Source organism: Drosophila mojavensis, unplaced genomic scaffold (genome assembly GCF_018153725.1).
Source record: "Drosophila mojavensis isolate 15081-1352.22 unplaced genomic scaffold, ASM1815372v1 contig_16, whole genome shotgun sequence".
NCBI lineage: Eukaryota > Metazoa > Arthropoda > Insecta > Diptera > Drosophilidae > Drosophila > Drosophila mojavensis.
Window position 1 is genome coordinate 11,210,506 of NW_025318693.1, and position 18,253 is coordinate 11,228,758.

The following is an 18,253-nucleotide window of genomic DNA, read 5'->3' on the forward strand; positions in this document are numbered from 1 at the left end:
TGTGTGTGTGTGTGTATGTGTGTGTGTGCGTGTTTCTTGTGTAAGCTGAAAGACGCGAAAAATTATTGAAATAGCTATTATTATTATTATATATTATTATTATTACTCCAAGGGTTCAGGGGATCTCGTAGTCGAGTAGTCTCGACTAGAGCTTTCTTACTTGTTTTATTTAATTTCTTTATTGAGTGGTTTACTTAACAATAGTGCTGGAGATACATCGACGTTTGATGTTTTTCAATAAAAAACATCGATGTATCGATGAAAAATCGAGATTTTTTTTATTATAAATTAATTCAACGTTTATATTCTTAATAAAATTAAATTATATATTTTCGCGTGTAATCCATTTCATAACTTAAAAATAAAAAAGAAACAAAAACAAAAGTAAATAAAAAATTTATCACTCCATCAGTCTTTTTTTTCAAATTATCGTATTTTAAGATCTGCAATTACATTGTTATTAATATCATTATTTAAAATTAATCTAAGTATGGGAAACTTAACATCTAATATTCTAATGGGTCTCATTTGAGACCCAATCGTTTTTGTTGATGAACACCAGTATGTCAACATTTTTTGATTTCTGCGAGCTTCTTTTTTCGCTTAAAAGTAGTCCAGCTTTGCTAAACATCTCTCAATATAATTTTAAATCATCTTATATCTGAGAAACATTACCTTCCAATAGTCTAATGGACTTGATGATGATGATAAATTTTCGGACATAAAATATTTACGAAGTGCCAAAATAGAGTCCACTCGTCCACTTCGTACTTTTTTTGAAATATTTTCTTCCAAGAACTCAAAAAGTTCTGGTTCGGTAGTAGGAGACGCGGTAGTAGGAGACGCGGGCAAAACGCTGTAGAGTGTAGCAAGCTCATTTTCTAAAATTTTTTGGGATTCGCTGGCATTCGCAATCGATAGAAAACCTTCCTTTTTGAATCTGGGATCCAAAAGAGTTGCTATTCGCGTGACTGTGCGTTTTTCGTATTGCATGAGCCTTTGTCAAATTCCTTCCATAAATGAATTGTATGCCTCACGACTATCATCAGAGACGAGTCGGACATTAATTTTTTCTAAATTATGTATAAGTCCGTATACAATTGGAATAATTATTGATGTTGTCAGTGAACTACTCGATGATGCCCTTTTTGTCGCGTGGTCAAAAGGAGCGAGTAGAAGCTTTAAGTCCTCCAACACAAGAATCTCATCCGCAGATAGTGGCAACACTGCTTTTGGGGTGTTCAGCAGTACCTTTGCGATGGCGACATGAGTACTTAAAATGCGCTCTACCATATAAAAAGCACTATTCCACCTTGTGGGACACTCCTGTTTTAAATTATAGGGCTATATCCTACAAAAATAATAAATAAAAAATAAAATAAAGAAATAAATAAATGCAAATTTTCTTCTTACCAAGCTTACAACACGATTTTTGCTTAATGTATAGAAACCAGTAAATTTAGTGGTGGGAACATTTATACAAAACATCGATCATCGAAAAACAAACATCGATGTTTCTCATTTTATTTCAAACATCGATGTATCGATGTTACATCGATGTTGCGCCCAGCACTACTTAACAATATAATTAACAGAACTTAAAACTATATCAATTTACGAATTTTTCGTAGTCTTGTGATTAGAAAATAATATAACAAATGCTTTCTTAGCAGTCTTTTTCATTACATTGAGAATCAAAATGAATAAAATAATAATATAACAATAAATGCTTCCTTAGCAGTCCTTTTTTATGCTTTCAAAGCAATATTAATTGTTGTAATTATTTTTTTTTTTTTTTTTCAAAAAAGTATTTTTTGTCGATTGGATTAGATTTGGTCGATTCAGTCGATTTGTGGATTTATGTGTCGGATATTGTGATTGGAAGGTTCCAAGATGGATGTTTAGCATTTAAATCACATCCTATTATTATTTTACCATTATGTTTGTTTAATGTGAGTTGGGTAGTTTTTAGGTCACTGATGGGTGTTGTGGTTGTTTGTATATGGAGGCAGCTATTATGTATTGATTTGTATTGCCACAGCTTCAATGTATTGGAGTTGTGCTCCGTTTTTTAGGCATATGGCTACAGAGGTGCCATGGTCAGCAGAGTTGCGCAGAGACTAATGAGTTAACGTTTTAAAAAATTATTTTACTATTCATTGTGTTATTTCAAATAGGAAATCTAGTATTAGAGCTTGTTTGACCTTATTAGTTTCGTTTGGGTCTATTGTATTATTTGTGGGGTATTTTTAAGTTAGTTTTTGCATTATATTAATGCAGTCTATTATGTTTTTGCCAAAGAAAGTTTCCATATCTTTATTTGGTCCATCTAATGAGAGGGTGGGTTTTTGGTTATTTAACTTCTTTGCTATGTGCTCTCTAAGTTTTTGGTTGGTTATTGTTATATTGCTTGGGAGTGCCTGACTATTGGTTTGTGGACTTGGTGTTGTGAAGAGAGATGAAAACTTGAGATTTTGTTGAATGGGGCTATTTAAGGCTGTTGTGGCTTTGTTTATTGTTTTATTGTTTTTGGTTATTGTGTTAGTTTTCTTAGCTAGTAATTTATTTAGTATTTCTATCTTGATTGGACATACATTGGCGTTTGCTGTATGGTTTCCCTTACAGTTGACGCATTCTACTTTACTATTTGGGTCCTCTTTGGTCACTGTGCAGTTGCCTGGGTTATGTGTGTTGGTACATTTTATGCATCGATATGGCATTTTGCAATTACTTACAACATGTCCATATCTTTGGCAATTGTGACATTGGTGTATTTTGTTGTTCTCTATTAGTGGTTCAATTATAATTTTACTGTTACTGACTACTTAAAACTAATCAATAATATAATGTAATAAAAGTATTAATTTCAGTCTAATTATTAATGAGTGTTATACACAAGCCCATCGTTTGGGTTGATGGATAGGTGTTTCCTATGATAAAATATAAGCTTATTATTCGAGTCATATATTATTCCTTTTTCTTTTAGGCTATTTATGTGGTTTATTGTTAATTGTTCAGTCTGAAGTATGAAGGGGATTCTTTAATGTTCTATGCTGCTTTGGATTAGATGATTTGTAGAATTTCGGTTTTTTTCTATGAATTTTTCTAGTATGTTAAAATTATGTACGTCTATGCGTTTGATTTTTGTTTGTTTGTATAGCTTAGAGTTTTGTATGTAATGTTGGGTGTGGGGGTTGTGTGCACTTTTCCCTATTGTGTACCGCAACATTTTTCTTTCGAATAGGTTTATCTGTTCCATTTGTTTGGATTCTATATTGAACCAAGCCACGTAACCATGGGTTAGTACAGGCTGTATGATTTTTTTATATGCTAATGTGCGTATTTTAATTAGTTTTCTATTTGGCAAGTATGGGGTAGTCTCTAATTGCTTAAAGATGTGGGCTATGCTATGGAATTGTATTTTTGCTCTTTTTAGTATGTGTTCTATGTCTTTTTGAAATTTGAGTTTTGTGTCAAAGATGACGCCCAAGTATTTTTATTCGGGTTTTATGTTGATTTGGCTATTTCTGTCTATGTATATTTTGGGTGTGAAGTTTCGTGCATTTTTTTTTACATTTTTTGTTTTAGGTCCTTTAAATATGCAACCAGTGCTTTTTTCATTATTTATTTTTATTTTCCAAGTTATGAAGTAGTTGTTTAATTGGGTTAGATATCTGTTCAGGTTCATTTCGGCTGTCGCTGCCCATGCGCCTGCCGATAGTAATAATATGTCATCTGCATAAATGATAGGTTGTATGCGTGGGGTATTTCTCATATTAGGGGGATGTATGTATTCTGGTATGTCTGCTAGGTATATGTTGAAGAGGATGGGTGCTAGTAGTGAGCCCTGTGGGACACCTGCTGTTATTGCTCTTATCATTGAGTTCTCTGTACCGCCCGGTCCTGTTACGTAAAAGGTGCGATCTGTCAGGTAGTTGAGTATTGTCCGTGTTATGTTCTTATCGAAATGTAATCTGTCCATTTTGTAAACGAGTCCGTTCGTCCACACTGTGTCAAATGACTTTTCCATGTCTAGTGCACAGGCTATTACGGCTCGTTTTTTTGCAATATTGTTATGTATGAAAAAGTTGGCTATTGAAAGTGCGTTGGTAATTGATAGGTTTTCTCTGAAGCCTATCTGGAATGGTTTGAATATTTGGTGTTTCTATGTGTTTTTTATTAGCTGTAGTAACATTTTTTCAAATAGCAGACTGATAGCGGACAGGATTGATATTGGTCTGTAGCTTTTTAGATTATGGGGATCCATTTTTGGCTTAGGTATTGGTATGATTTTGCTACGTTTGCAAGTAACCGGAAAGTAGTTTATATTGAAGCAGTGATTAAAAAGAATTGCAATATGTTTTAGTACTAGGAGGTTGCAGTGTTTTAGGAGGAAATTGCTGGTACCGTCTGGGCCCGCAGTTTTTTTTGTTATTTTTGGAACGTAGCCACTCTAGCAATTGGAGTGCATTGGTGAATCCAATTTCTTGGGCACCTGCCCAATTGCCTTCTGCGTTTTGCGTTTTTTGTAAATTGAACTATTGGACTAGTATGTGTTTCTGTTAGTTGGGCGATTTCATTGTTAATGTGTCTAGTGTGTTGGTTGTGTGTTGCGTTGTCGTTTATTGTATCGTTTTGTCTATGTACTTGTTCGTATTGCCAAGCTAATGCATTTATTTTTTTAAATGTGGTTTTTAATTCTGTTGGGGTTTGTAAGTCTATTTTGTTCTTTTCTATTGTTGTTAATGTGATATTATTTTTTAGGATTTGTGTTTTTGGTTTTTGGTTTTTGGGGGTTTAACTGTTGCAGTTTTTTTTAATCCTATTTTACAGATGTCTATTTGTTTTAATTTATATTCGATGTTTATCATGTTGCTTATTTCAATTTGTTTAGTTATTTGAAATTTGAGTTTCTTTATTAGATTACGCAGGTAGGCCCTTTCGTTACTTGTTAAGTGTAGTAGTCGTCTGTGCAGTATGTTTCTAATGTTTTGCCTATGTTTGATTAGTGCTAGGCAGTGTGGGTTTAGTTTTATTGTAGGATTTGGTTTGGTAGGGAGGGTTTTGATTTTTGGGATGGCTATTGGGGAGTTTATTGCTATGTTGAATGCTGTATTTTGATTTTCTATGTGTGCATCGATTTCTCGTGCAGTTAGGTTATTGTTTTTTTGTATTGGGTTTAAGTTTTCTAATATTATTTTATTCCACATTAGTGTGTTTATTTTGTTATAGTTGTGAGTTATTTCTGGTTTAAATTTTAGTATGTGTTTTTGATCTGTTTGTATGTTTATTTGTATCCCTAGGTGGTCAGAGGGAAAGTCATTAGTGGTGTGGCAGATGTTGTGGGATGTTATGGTTAGGTCTTTGGATGTTATAAAGAAGTCTATGGAGCAGGCTGTTTTACTGTTTGTTCGGGTTGGTTCCATTGGGGGGTGGATTATAAGGTTTGGTTCCCTTAGTAACCAAATGTATAATGTGATTCCAAGATTATTTGAATGTTTTGGGTTGTGGTTTGGTAGGTGCCAGGTTGGGTGTTTTGAGTTTAGGTCACATCCTATTATTATTTTACTATTATTACTGTTTAATGTGTCTTTAATTAATTTAAGGTCACTAAGCAGTAGTGGATTGCCTGGGCGTTTGTATAGGGATGTTAATATAAGGTGCTGTATATTGTAATTTGGGATTCGGAGTGATATTTGTATTGCCACAGCTTCAATGTATTTAAGCTGTGGAATATCTATTATTTTATATTGTAATCCATTTTTCAGGCATATGGCTACAGAGGTGCCAGGATCTGCAATATTACGTCTTTGGGCTATATTTGCATGTGATGCGTGTAAGGTTTGTCTAATGAATTGGTAGTTTGTGAGGATGGGTGTGTTTTTTGTGTTTGTTCTATGTTCCGCGATTAGCATGGCAATGGGCTTGTGTTTGTCTAAGTATATGTTCAGTTCGTGTTTTTTGTGTGCAGAGACTAATGAGTTAACGTTTTGGAACATTATTTTACTATTCATTGTGCTATTTCAAATAGGAAATCTAGCAATAAAGCTTGTTTGACTTTATTATTTTCGTTTGGGTCTATTGCATTATTTGTGGGGTATTTTTTAGTTAGTTTTTGCATTATATGAATGCAGTCTATTATGTTTTTGCCAAAGAAAGTTTCCATATCTTTATTTAGTCCATCTAATGAGAGGGTGGGTTTTTGGTTTAATTTCTTTGCCATGTGCTCTCTAAGTTTTTGGTTAGTTATTGTTATATTGCTTGGGAGGGCCTGACTATTGGTTTGTGGACTTGGTGTTGTGAAGAGGGATGAAAACTTGAGGTTTTGTTGTATGGGGCTATTTAAGGCTGTTGTGGCTTTGTTTATTGATTTACTGTTTTTGGTTGTCGTATTTGTTTTCTTAGCTTGTAATTTATTTAATATTTCTATTTTGATTGGACATACTTTGGCGTTTGCTGTATGGTTTCCCTTACAGTTGACGCATTCTACTTTACTATTTGGGTCCTCTTTGGTCACTGTGCAGTTGCCTGGGCTATGTGTGTTGGTGCATTTCATGCATCGATATGGCATTTTGCAATTACTTTCAACATGGCCATATCTTTGGCAATTATGGCATTGGTGTATTTTGTTGTGTGTGTTAAATGGTTCTATTACTATTTTACAGTTTAGTATGTTTTTTATATTAAATATTTGTTTTATGTTTGGGGATTTCTTAATTTGGAGTAGCCAGAATTTGTCTTTAAATGGTTTTAGTGTTAGTATTTCTATTTCATTGTTTGCTTCTAGTAATGCTGTTTTTACTTCTGCTTGTGTAAAGCATGCTGGGGGTAGTTTTTTTATTATGAGGTTGTAAGGTTTGAGGGAACTAGGGGTATATGTGTAGTAGTTTCTATTGTTATTTGTTAGCACTTCTTTGAGATGCATAAAGTTTGTTAAGTTATATACATTAACTAGGATTATGTTTTTATTTATTATATTTAGTCTATAATTACTTTTTGATATCTTGGGCAGTAGCATATCTTCCATTTCCTCGGGGGTCCTGTTGTAGATTGTGATGGCCGGAATTTTGATGTTGGTTGTCTGCGTTGGTTCATTGTTGATGTTGTTGCTGCTATTGTTGTTGTCGCCGTTGATGTCGCCGTTGATGTCGCCGTTGATGTCGCCGTTGATGTCGCCGTTGATGTCGCCGTTGATGTCGCCGTTGATGTCGCCGTTGTTGTCGTCTACTTCTGGGGGGGTGTTTTGCTGTTTCTTGCTTTTGTTTTTCGTTGCTGTTGATGCTGGTGATGTCGCTTTCCTTTTTTGTTTTTTCGAGGCTCTGGTGGCTGTGTGCAGTGGTGGGTATTCGATGTCGTTAATGTTTTTATTGTCTTCTTCGTGTTGATATAGTGCGGCAAATTTGTTGCCTTGTAGTATGTTGTTTTCATTGTTGCTTGTTGTGTTTGTTTGCATTTTTGTCATATTATTGAAGACTTGTAATTGTTCTTTTTGATGTTGGATTAGTTGTTGTTGTATTTTTATCTGCTCTCTTGTTAAAATGAGTTCTTTCATCATTTGTGCATGTTGTTTTTTGTTCAAAATGACTTGTTCACTTTCATCAATTTCATCATATTGCATCATCACTGACTCACTTTCGTCATCTAGATATTCATCTAGTGATGACATAGATGTATTATGTTTTTCTGACATTTTGTTGTTTTTTTCGTTTCTATTAATGCACAGATTTTGTATTTCGTGCATATGCACAGGCACTGTTTTTCTTTTCTTTTGTAGGCTCCGGCAGATTTGCCGGCAGACCTTTTTAACACGTTCTTTATTTTGTATTTTTAGTGTGTGCTTCCTTTTTTCTTTCTTGTCCATGCCACTTTTTTTCACTGCACTTCACAGTTGTGTCTTTGCTTTTAGTTCACTTGTTTCTTCTTCACTAATTCACTTGTTTCCACTTGGCTTGCGTGCCATTCCATTCCACACTGTTTTTATCATTTTTCACAACTCAGAAAAATAATTAGGATCAGATACTTCACTTCGATAAGGCCGAGAACTGTTTCGAGCTAAATAACAACAGATGCTGCACTTATCAAGTGTTCCGAGTTTTATTAACGAGAATCGAATAGTTATTGAGTTTCGCATTTTTAAGCTCTTTTAAAGAAATGTTAGGGGTCCTGAAAAGGACCGATTGTTGTGAAAATAAGTTGCTTGTTATACTCGTTTTTTCTTAACCGCCAAAACCGTACAGTGTACGACCTTGCCTCTTCAATGCATAGACAACATCCATGGCTGTGACTGTCTTCCTCTTGGCATGTTCGGTATATGTGACAGCATCGCGAATAACATTTTCCAAAAAGACCTTGAGAACGCCACGGGTTTCTTCATAGATTAGTCCAGAGATTCGCTTCACGCCACCACGACGAGCTAAACGACGGATAGCTGGCTTCGTGATACCCTGGATATTATCACGCAACACTTTGCGATGACGCTTTGCACCTCCTTTACCCAAGCCTTTGCCACCTTTACCACGACCAGTCATTTTTCACTTTTTATGTATATATATATATACGCACTTCACGAATGTCAGAAATACTATAATGCCTACGACCAGGCCCACTGCTATTTATACCGAAATATCCGAAAACTTGAGAGAGCACATAATGCTTGCATCCCGCTCACACACTACCCTTGCAACATTTACAACAGCCGAGTAGAGTAACACGATCACTATTTGTCGATCACGAATATGTCGATCTCTTTCTAACGCACCACCAGTTTTCTATATAAGAGTGTGGAATAATTTCGACCGATCATTGTGTTTAGAATTGTGTCAGTGTAAGGTTGAATTGAATTGAAGTGAAAAATGGCTCGTACAAAGCAGACCGCTCGGAAGTCTACTGGAGGCAAGGCTCCTCGTAAGCAGTTGGCTACTAAGGCAGCACGTAAAAGTGCGCCAGCTACTGGCGGTGTGAAAAAACCTCATCGCTATCGCCCTGGTACAGTTGCTCTGCGTGAAATTCGTCGTTACCAGAAGAGCACAGAATTGCTTATACGCAAGTTGCCGTTCCAGCGTTTAGTCCGTGAAATCGCTCAGGATTTCAAGACTGACCTTCGTTTCCAAAGCTCAGCTGTAATGGCTCTGCAGGAAGCTAGCGAAGCCTACTTGGTTGGCCTATTCGAAGATACAAATTTGTGCGCCATTCATGCCAAACGCGTCACGATCATGCCCAAGGACATTCAACTGGCCAGACGTATCCGTGGCGAGCGCGCTTAAATTGCTTCGCTATTCTCTTTTGTAGATATTACAAGCAACATCCAACAAATCGGTCCTTTTCAGGACCACAATATTTCTAACAAGGAGATTTCTATTTTCGCTTCAACTTTTTTCAATTTTTTTTCGATATCAGTTGATCTCAAAAATAAATCGATCGATCATAGATAAAAAATGTAATATAAAGAAAGTCTTTTGTTTTTAAATAGCACAATATAGCTTTATTTGATTTTCAAAAATTGCATTTTTATAAGGCGTTTAGTGTTACAGTGGTAAGCCAATTGCTTTTCAATTCAAATATGACATATTTCTGATTATGTGTCCTTAAAACATTTTTATATACAAGTAAAAAGTAAACTATATTAGTTTTTATATATTTTGTATAGTTTGTGCCTTGTGTTACAAGATAAAGTAATATTTTAACACTGATGTATTTCTTTGCGCAAGATAAGTGTATCTGAAATGTGATTTTGAATATGATGGTATGAAATGATTATATGTTTGAAGTAAAGAAAATAATAACATAAAATTTTCATTCTAATTTTGTAATTTATATTTATTAAAATATTTTTAATGTTAAAGGGAAGATTTCATAATTCTGAAATATTTTTTTATTACGCTGGCTTAGAAGCATGAGTGTTTTTAACGAAATGAAATCATATTTAATGTATAAATCTATAGGGTTTCTTCATATTAATAGTTGTATTTTATTAACAAATTAATGAATTATTATCTTTTATATTGATAAACAACAATTTTTATTATTAGATTTTATTTTTACGAATGATTTTTGTATTGCGTTGGCTCAAAAGCATGACTGTAATTAACGGCAAATGTTTTAGTTGAAATCAAATGTTATTTTTAAAACTATAGGGATTGTTCATATTAATAGTTGTATTTTATTAACAAATTAATGAATTATTATCTTTTAAATTGATATACAACAATTTTTATTATTAGATTTTATTTTTACGAATGATTTTTGTATTGCGTTGGCTCAAAAGCATGACTGTTTTTAACGGCAAATGTTTTGGTTGAAATCAAATGTTATTTTTAAAACTATAGGGTTTCTCCATATTAATAGTTGTATTTAATAAACAAATTAATGAATTATTATCTTTTAAATTGATATATAACAATTTTTATTATTAGATTTTATTTTTACGAATGATTTTTGTATTGCGTTGGCTCAAAAGCATGACTGTTTTTAACGGCAAATGGTTTAGTTGAAATCAAATGTTATTTTTGAAACTATAGGGATTGTTCATATTAATAGTTGTATTTTATTAACAAATTAATGAATTATTATCTTTTAAATTGATATATAAACATTTTTATTATTAGATTTTATTTTTACGAATGATTTTTGTATTGCGTTGGCTCAAAAGCATGACTGTTTTTAACGGCAAATGGTTTAGTTGAAATCAAATGTTATTTATAAATCTATAGGGATTGTTCATATTGATAGTTGTATTTAATAAACAAATTAATGAACTATTATCTTTCAAATTGATATATAAACATTTTTATTATTATCTAATTAAAACCATAATTTTTCCAAGATAACTTATTTTGCATTCATACAAAGTTAGACTTTGAGGGGCAATAAAAAATCATGAAATTATATAAAAGTAAGCAAAAATTAGTTTTATGAATTTTTCAAACATTTGAGAATACAATCTAATACATATTTAGTTTGGATATCTAATTTAAAATGTTTAAAAATACAAGTCAATAAAATGGTAATTGTAAACTTTTGCGTATCGTACATTCAATGGCACAAACATTCTCGTTCGGCCTTCCTCCTCGATTCTCATTCAAACGGGTGACCAAAATTCATGATATTTTCCAATTAACAAAAAATAAAACGTTTCGTTTCGTTTGTTATAAAGTGAATAATACAAAATGTCTGATTCCGCAGTTGCAGTATCCGCGTCCCCCGTGACTCCCCAAACAGCCTCGGCTGAGAAGAAGGTGGCTGCTAAAAAGCCAGCATCTGCATCCGTATCTAAGGCAAAGAAAGCAGCGGTCCCTCCAACACACCCACCAACTCAGCAGATGGTGGATGCATCGATAAAAAATCTAAAGGAACGTGGAGGCTCATCCCTCTTGGCTATTAAGAAATATATCAGTGCCACTTACAAGTGCGATGCCCAGAAGCTGGCTCCATTCATTAAGAAGTACCTGAAGAATTCGGTTGCGAGTGGAAAGTTGATCCAAACAAAAGGGAAGGGTGCATCTGGTTCATTTAAGCTGTCTGCATCTTCTAAAAAGGAGCCCAAGCCAAAGGCATCCTCTATAGAGAAGAAATCTAAGAAGGTAACTGCATCGGCAGCAGCCAAAAAAGAAGAGTATATCTGCCACCAAAAAAGTTAAGGGCGCTGCTGATAAGAAGTTATCAAAGGCTGTGGTGACCAAAAAGAGTACCGACAAAAAGAAAGCAGACAAAGCGAAGGCCAAAGATGCAAAGAAAGTAGGAACCATTAAAGCAAAGCCCACAACAGCAAAGGCGGCAAAGTCGAGCGCAGCAAAGCCAAAAACACCGAAACCTAAAACTACAAGTGCTAAGCCTAAAAAGGTTGTCTCGGCAGCATCACCGAAAAAAGCAGCTGCTAAGAAGCCAAAAGCAAAAGCTACGTCCGCAACAAAGAAGTAATTTCACTTCGGAATTACTCGGCCGAATTTCAAAACTATGAAATTGGTAATTAATCAAAGTCCTTTTCAGGACTACTATTACATATTTCTTAGAGAAAAAATACTTTCATAAGCGTATCTATAAGCCAATGAAAAAGGAGAGCGCCAATTTAAAGATCGTAAGGTAAAACAAATAAGAAAGCTCTAGTCGAGACTGCTCGACTACGAGATCTCCTGAACCCTTCGAGCAATAAATAAATATATATATATATATATATATATATATATATATATATATATATATATATATATACAAGCAACACGCATGGGCTGCAGTGTGCGCTTACTATGAGAACGATCTTCATGAAACTTTCAGATCGTGCATCAATGCAATGCGTGCACTTACCAAAGTACAAGTCTCTAGTATTTGAAATACGCCTTTTACAAAAAAGTGGGTGAGGGGTGGGGGGGTAAACTTTATCAAAAACAGAAGTTGTACAAAATGCATACAAGTATACATTTAAAAATTGGAGACTATCTTTAAAGATGTAGGAGATATAATTTAATAACTGATTTTCGATAAGGTTTTTTTTATCGATAAAAAGAACGGGATGAGTTATTGATTGTTAGTAATAAACTTGATATCCGCGCTGTAAATACGAACATTAAACAAAAATTGAAGTCTCTAGCTCTTCTATGTTCTGAAATCGACGCGTTCAAACATACGGACAGACGGACGGACGGACCGGGCCAAATCGACTCAACTCGTCGCCCTGATCAAGTATATACTTTGTGGGTCTGCCACGCCTCCTTCTGCCTGTTACATACATATCAACAAAACCATTATACCCTGATTTCCCATTGAAAATGGGCTCAGGGTATAAAAAGACAAACAAAAATTTTTTTCTGATAAGAATATTGCTCTTCACTCAGGAAGAGAGAGTTAGATTTGATAGTTGTACGTTCTTGTTGGGCATTTTTGGTACATTTGGTACATTCATTGAAATATTTAATATTCTTTGAAAAAAAGATTTGTGGCCCTGAAAAGGGCCTTTTGCTTCTTCTTTTGGATGTTCTGCATACACCGAGGTAAGATTTACTTGGAGCTAGTGTACTTGGTTACTGCCTTTGTTCCTTCACTGACAGCGTGCTTGGCCAACTCTCCGGGCAACAGAAGACGGACTGCAGTTTGGATTTCCCGACTGGTAATCGTTGAACGTTTGTTGTAGTGTGCTAAACGAGAGGCCTCAGCAGCAATACGCTCAAAAATGTCGTTCACGAAGCTGTTCATGATGCTCATTGCTTTCGACGAGATTCCAGTGTCAGGATGGACCTGCTTTAGCACTTTGTAAATATAGATGGCATAACTTTCCTTCCTCTTGCGCTTCTTCTTCTTATCATTCTTGGTAATATTCTTCTGGGCCTTACCAGCCTTTTTGGCTGCCTTTCCACTTGTTTTAGGCGGCATTACTATTATTGTATTATTCACTCAAGTTCACTTTTACTCACTTCCCAAATGTTTGACAGAAATATAGAACTTGGTTAACGTTTGTAAGATTTTTCGAACAACGTTTTCATGTTTGCGCACAGCACAACTCACCCTCTTTAGCTGAAAAAGTAGGTAGGTAAAAAAGTATAAGTTGACATTGTTCGGGTTTTGGGCATTCGATTCTTGTTTGTTGAGTGAAAAAGTGTAAGAAGAATAAAAGGAATATAATGTCTGGTCGTGGTAAAGGTGGAAAAGTGAAGGGAAAGGCAAAGTCGCGCTCAAACCGCGCTGGCCTGCAGTTTCCCGTTGGTCGTATTCATCGGCTTCTTCGCAAGGGCAACTATGCCGAGCGTGTTGGTGCCGGTGCTCCAGTTTACTTGGCGGCTGTTATGGAATATTTGGCCGCTGAAGTTTTGGAGTTGGCTGGTAATGCAGCCCGCGACAACAAGAAAACCAGAATTATCCCTCGCCATCTGCAATTGGCCATCCGCAACGATGAAGAGTTGAATAAACTCCTTTCGGGCGTCACTATTGCCCAGGGCGGTGTGTTGCCTAACATCCAAGCAGTTCTGTTGCCCAAGAAGACCGAAAAGAAGGCTTAAATTACGAATTAGTGCACATGGAAACCAAACGTCCTTTTCAGGACGACCAAAAGTACAAAAGAGATGCGATTTTTCATATATTAGTCTACAAAAATAAGAACAAGTCGGGGGCGATACCGATTGCAGAAGACTCATTCACAGCCCAAACGCTGTCAACCAGAAACAGGGCATGATCCCATTAAAATTGGAAAATCATCGATAGCTATTGCTATGATCATTGCATCATTGCATCATTGCATTAAAATTACATACAATTTTGAATTAATAATATATATTTATATCCATATATTGGATACTGGCTTCAAGCTAGCAGCAGATCAGCGCGATTTTCCTATACATGTGCACACACTCATCGTCTATTCTATGCGTACAGACAGGAGCGCGCCTTTTCTCACATTCTTAGAATTTCGATTGATTTCTGGACTTTCTAGCCGTTACTGTAGTTTTGTCTGATGACGCTCTCTTATTATGCTATTCTATTTTAGTAACTGTCTGATGGAGCAAAACAGTGGCGCGGGTGCTAAGGGCGACGCAAATTATGTTATAGTAGGGGAGGTTCAAAACCTCTTCGATGCTATTATTATTATTATTATTTTGTTTTTTTTTTTCATACATATTTCGTTTTTTATAAAATAGATATTTTGTTGGGAAGGTGCGAGCTTGAATGAATGGCACTTAATACTTTTCTTTTTCTTAGTCGAATAATTTTATAAGTTTAAATTTGTTTCTTCTTAAACAGCCCTCAAATACATATACGCAAGTACATACATATGTATGTATATATGTATATAAGTCTGCTCGCATAGCATCAAGTATTCCAGCCTTATACACGCGCTCATGTGTATGTGTGTATGTATGCACACATAAATGCGTGCTCTAGCATATTCTAAGAATCTCGCAGCGATTGATTTGTCTTTGCATTGTTTTTGAATTTCCAGCTGCTACACTGGCTTTATTTTGCTATGTGGCGTCATAACAATAATGTGATTTCGTTTTAATTATTGTTTTTTAAAACGATGCGGTGGTGCTGTAGGCAGAAGCGCCGGCCATCTTTATTTTAGATATTTTGACATGAACATGCTATTCGGCTTGGGTGCGAGTTCAAATCCCGCGGAAAACTCGTTTTTGTAAATTGCAAATTTGTTTGTTATTTTAGTTTTTTTTATATTTTATCAATTTTATAAAAATGTTTCCTTCCGTGCTATCAATGCCTATTAAGCCTATTTATGTGAACAAATACATAAATAGATGGTGACGCATATAAATGCCGCAATATGGGCACAATAAATGCCGATTGCGACGCCCCTAGTGGCCGTAGACTCCTCATATTTGGCCAGTTCTTAGAACGAGCAACCGGTAACCTAAATGCAAAATTTGAATTCTTACGCTCAAAAAATGTTAACATTACAGGGTATTTTTCGATATGCCACGCCCCCCAAAGAAGCTTAAAAATTATTTTTGGGGCATCGATAGAGGAGTACTGGAGTACTGGTAGCCTCCTCAACTATCTCAACTCAACTATCAAAATTTAAAGCTTCTAGCTCTTAAACTGTAGGAGATATAAACTTTTGCGGTTTGCCACGCCCCCAATGGGCGGAGATATATCTACCATAGCTCGTTGGACTTGGGTGGTCAACCCGCGTATATATACCAAATTTCAGGTCTCTAGCCGAATTCGAAAAATCACTATATCTTCAAGCCCCTAGTAGGCGTAGATATATAATTTTTTCACCCATCTTTATAGAATTAAAACATCAGCTTACGTGCCAAATTTCAGCATTCTAGGTTTATAACTTTAGGAGATAAAGTTTTGTCCGATTTGCCACGCCCTCAATGGGCGGAAAAATATCCGCCATAGCTCGTGATCTTGGGTGGTCGACGCGGACCTACAAACCAAATTTCAGCTTTCTAGCTCTGCAACAAAATAAAAATATAATTTAATAAGTAATAAGTGAGCAATTCAAAATATGCAGACATGTCACATGTGTGACTACCGTCACTGTACAGTCATTTACAGTACAGTACAGTCTCATTTATAATCATTCATGCTCAAAAGTTGGTTGCTGGTCATCGTTCGTCTGTTCTCATTTATTTCGCAGCTAGACAACTTTTATAACGGGTCTATATTAAGGACAATTATAATTGAATTTCGCATTTTTAAGCTCTTTTAATATTTTGGTGGTCCTGAAAAGGACCGATTGTTGTGAAAATAAGTTGCTTGTTATACTCGTTTTTTCTTAACCGCCAAAACCGTACAGTGTACGACCTTGCCTCTTCAATGCATAGACAACATCCATGGCTGTGACTGTCTTCCTCTTGGCATGTTCGGTATATGTGACAGCATCGCGAATAACATTTTCCAAAAAGACCTTGAGAACGCCACGGGTTTCTTCATAGATTAGTCCAGAGATTCGCTTCACGCCACCACGACGAGCTAAACGACGGATAGCTGGCTTCGTGATACCCTGGATATTATCACGCAACACTTTGCGATGACGCTTTGCACCTCCTTTACCCAAGCCTTTGCCACCTTTACCACGACCAGTCATTTTTCACTTTTTATGTATATATATATACGCACTTCACGAATGTCAGAAATACAATAATGCCTACGATCAGGCCCACTGCTATTTATACCGAAATATCCGAAAACTTGAGAGAGCACATAATGCTTGCATCCCGCTCACACACTACCCTTGCAACATTTACAACAGCCGAGTAGAGTAACACGATCACTATTTGTCGATCACGAATATGTCGATCTCTTTCTAACGCACCACCAGTTTGCTATATAAGAGTGTGGAATAATTTCGACCGATCATTGTGTTTAGAATTGTGTCAGTGTAAGGTTGAATTGAATTGAAGTGAAAAATGGCTCGTACAAAGCAGACCGCTCGGAAGTCTACTGGAGGCAAGGCTCCTCGTAAGCAGTTGGCTACTAAGGCAGCACGTAAAAGTGCGCCAGCTACTGGCGGTGTGAAAAAACCTCATCGCTATCGCCCTGGTACAGTTGCTCTGCGTGAAATTCGTCGTTACCAGAAGAGCACAGAATTGCTTATACGCAAGTTGCCGTTCCAGCGTTTAGTCCGTGAAATCGCTCAGGATTTCAAGACTGACCTTCGTTTCCAAAGCTCAGCTGTAATGGCTCTGCAGGAAGCTAGCGAAGCCTACTTGGTTGGCCTATTCGAAGATACAAATTTGTGCGCCATTCATGCCAAACGCGTCACGATCATGCCCAAGGACATTCAACTGGCCAGACGTATCCGTGGCGAGCGCGCTTAAATTGCTTCGCTATTCTCTTTTGTAGATATTACAAGCAACATCCAACAAATCGGTCCTTTTCAGGACCACAATATTTCTAACAAGGAGATTTCTATTTTCGCTTCAACTTTTTCAATTTTTTCGATTTCAGTTGATCTCAAAAATAAATCGATCGATCATAGATATAAAATGTAATATAAAGAAAGTCTTTTGTTTTTAAATAGCACAATATAGCTTTATTTGATTTTCAAAAATTGCATTTTTATAAGGCGTTTAGTGTTACAGTGGTAAGCCAATTGCTTTTCAATTCAAATATGACATATTTCTGATTATGTGTCCTTAAAACATTTTTATATACAAGTAAAAAGTAAACTATATTAGTTTTTATATATTTTGTATAGTTTGTGCCTTGTGTTACAAGATAAAGTAATATTTTAACACTGATGTATTTCTTTGCGCAAGATAAGTGTATCTGAAATGTGATTTTGAATATGATGGTATTAAATGATTATATGTTTGAAGTAAAGAAAATAATAACATAAAATTTTCATTCTAATTTTGTAATTTATATTTATTAAAATATTTTTAATGATAAAGGGAAGAATTCATAATTCTGAAATATTTTTTTATTACGCTGGCTTAGAAGCATGAGTGTTTTTAACGAAATGAAATCATATTTAATGTATAAATCTATAGGGTTTCTTCATATTAATAGTTGTATTTTATTAACAAATTAATGAATTATTATCTTTTAAATTGATATATAACAATTTTTATTATTAGATTTTATTTTTACGAATGATTTTTGTATTGCGTTGGCTCAAAAGCATGACTGTTTTTAACGGCAAATGGTTTAGTTGAAATCAAATGTTATTTTTGAAACTATAGGGATTGTTCATATTAATAGTTGTATTTTATTAACAAATTAATGAATTATTATCTTTTAAATTGATATATAAACATTTTTATTATTAGATTTTATTTTTACGAATGATTTTTGTATTGCG

At 35.2% G+C, this 18,253-nt stretch overlaps 6 protein-coding genes and 1 pseudogene across 6 annotated transcripts; 3 read left to right on the top strand and 4 right to left on the bottom strand.

Annotated features, from left to right (window-relative positions):
• Positions 1-390: 390 nt before the first annotated feature.
• On the bottom strand, positions 391-8,060 carry LOC122756774 (putative uncharacterized protein DDB_G0286901). The gene is made up of 2 exons (XM_044007239.1): positions 6,994-8,060; positions 391-1,351 (listed from the first exon to the last, which is right to left on the bottom strand). Exons 1-2 carry the CDS (start codon positions 7,859-7,861, stop codon positions 1,332-1,334), a joined length of 888 nt encoding a protein of 295 aa, XP_043863174.1. The 5' UTR covers positions 7,862-8,060; the 3' UTR covers positions 391-1,331.
• A 101-nt stretch (positions 8,061-8,161) lies between these two features.
• On the bottom strand, positions 8,162-8,577 carry LOC6572682 (histone H4). The gene has a single exon (XM_001998752.4). It carries the CDS (start codon positions 8,526-8,528, stop codon positions 8,217-8,219), a length of 312 nt encoding a protein of 103 aa, XP_001998788.1. The 5' UTR covers positions 8,529-8,577; the 3' UTR covers positions 8,162-8,216.
• Positions 8,578-8,793: 216 nt separating this feature from the next.
• LOC6572681 (histone H1-like) lies at positions 8,794-17,338 on the top strand. Its single transcript, XM_044007330.1, is given in 4 exon segments — positions 8,794-9,252; positions 11,182-11,579; positions 13,683-13,949; positions 16,851-17,338. Coding segments are annotated over 4 exon segments (1,482 nt in total). The 5' UTR covers positions 8,794-8,852; the 3' UTR covers positions 17,268-17,338.
• LOC122756775 lies at positions 11,112-11,985 on the top strand (annotated as a pseudogene).
• On the bottom strand, positions 12,926-13,427 carry LOC6572670 (histone H2B). Its single transcript, XM_001998740.4, has one exon. It carries the CDS (start codon positions 13,360-13,362, stop codon positions 12,991-12,993), a length of 372 nt encoding a protein of 123 aa, XP_001998776.1. The 5' UTR covers positions 13,363-13,427; the 3' UTR covers positions 12,926-12,990.
• On the top strand, positions 13,584-14,026 carry LOC6572669 (histone H2A). The gene has a single exon (XM_001998739.4). It carries the CDS (start codon positions 13,611-13,613, stop codon positions 13,983-13,985), a length of 375 nt encoding a protein of 124 aa, XP_001998775.1. The 5' UTR covers positions 13,584-13,610; the 3' UTR covers positions 13,986-14,026.
• On the bottom strand, positions 16,168-16,579 carry LOC6572668 (histone H4). Its single transcript, XM_001998738.4, has one exon. The coding sequence runs from the start codon at positions 16,532-16,534 to the stop codon at positions 16,223-16,225; it is 312 nt and encodes a 103-aa protein (XP_001998774.1). The 5' UTR covers positions 16,535-16,579; the 3' UTR covers positions 16,168-16,222.
• Positions 17,339-18,253: the final 915 nt, after the last annotated feature.

Coding starts and splice junctions, on each gene's coding strand:
- LOC6572682 (XM_001998752.4), bottom strand. CDS start 8,528: ATGACTGGTCGTGGTAAAGGTGGCAAAGGCTTGGGTAAAGGAGGTGCA.
- LOC6572669 (XM_001998739.4), top strand. CDS start 13,611: ATGTCTGGTCGTGGTAAAGGTGGAAAAGTGAAGGGAAAGGCAAAGTCG.
- LOC6572668 (XM_001998738.4), bottom strand. CDS start 16,534: ATGACTGGTCGTGGTAAAGGTGGCAAAGGCTTGGGTAAAGGAGGTGCA.
- LOC6572670 (XM_001998740.4), bottom strand. CDS start 13,362: ATGCCGCCTAAAACAAGTGGAAAGGCAGCCAAAAAGGCTGGTAAGGCC.
- LOC122756774 (XM_044007239.1), bottom strand. CDS start 7,861: ATGGACAAGAAAGAAAAAAGGAAGCACACACTAAAAATACAAAATAAA. Junction 1,352..6,993: donor ACTGCCCAAGATATCAAAAA/GTAATTATAGAC, acceptor TTATTTTTGTAG/GATATAGCCCTATAATTTAA.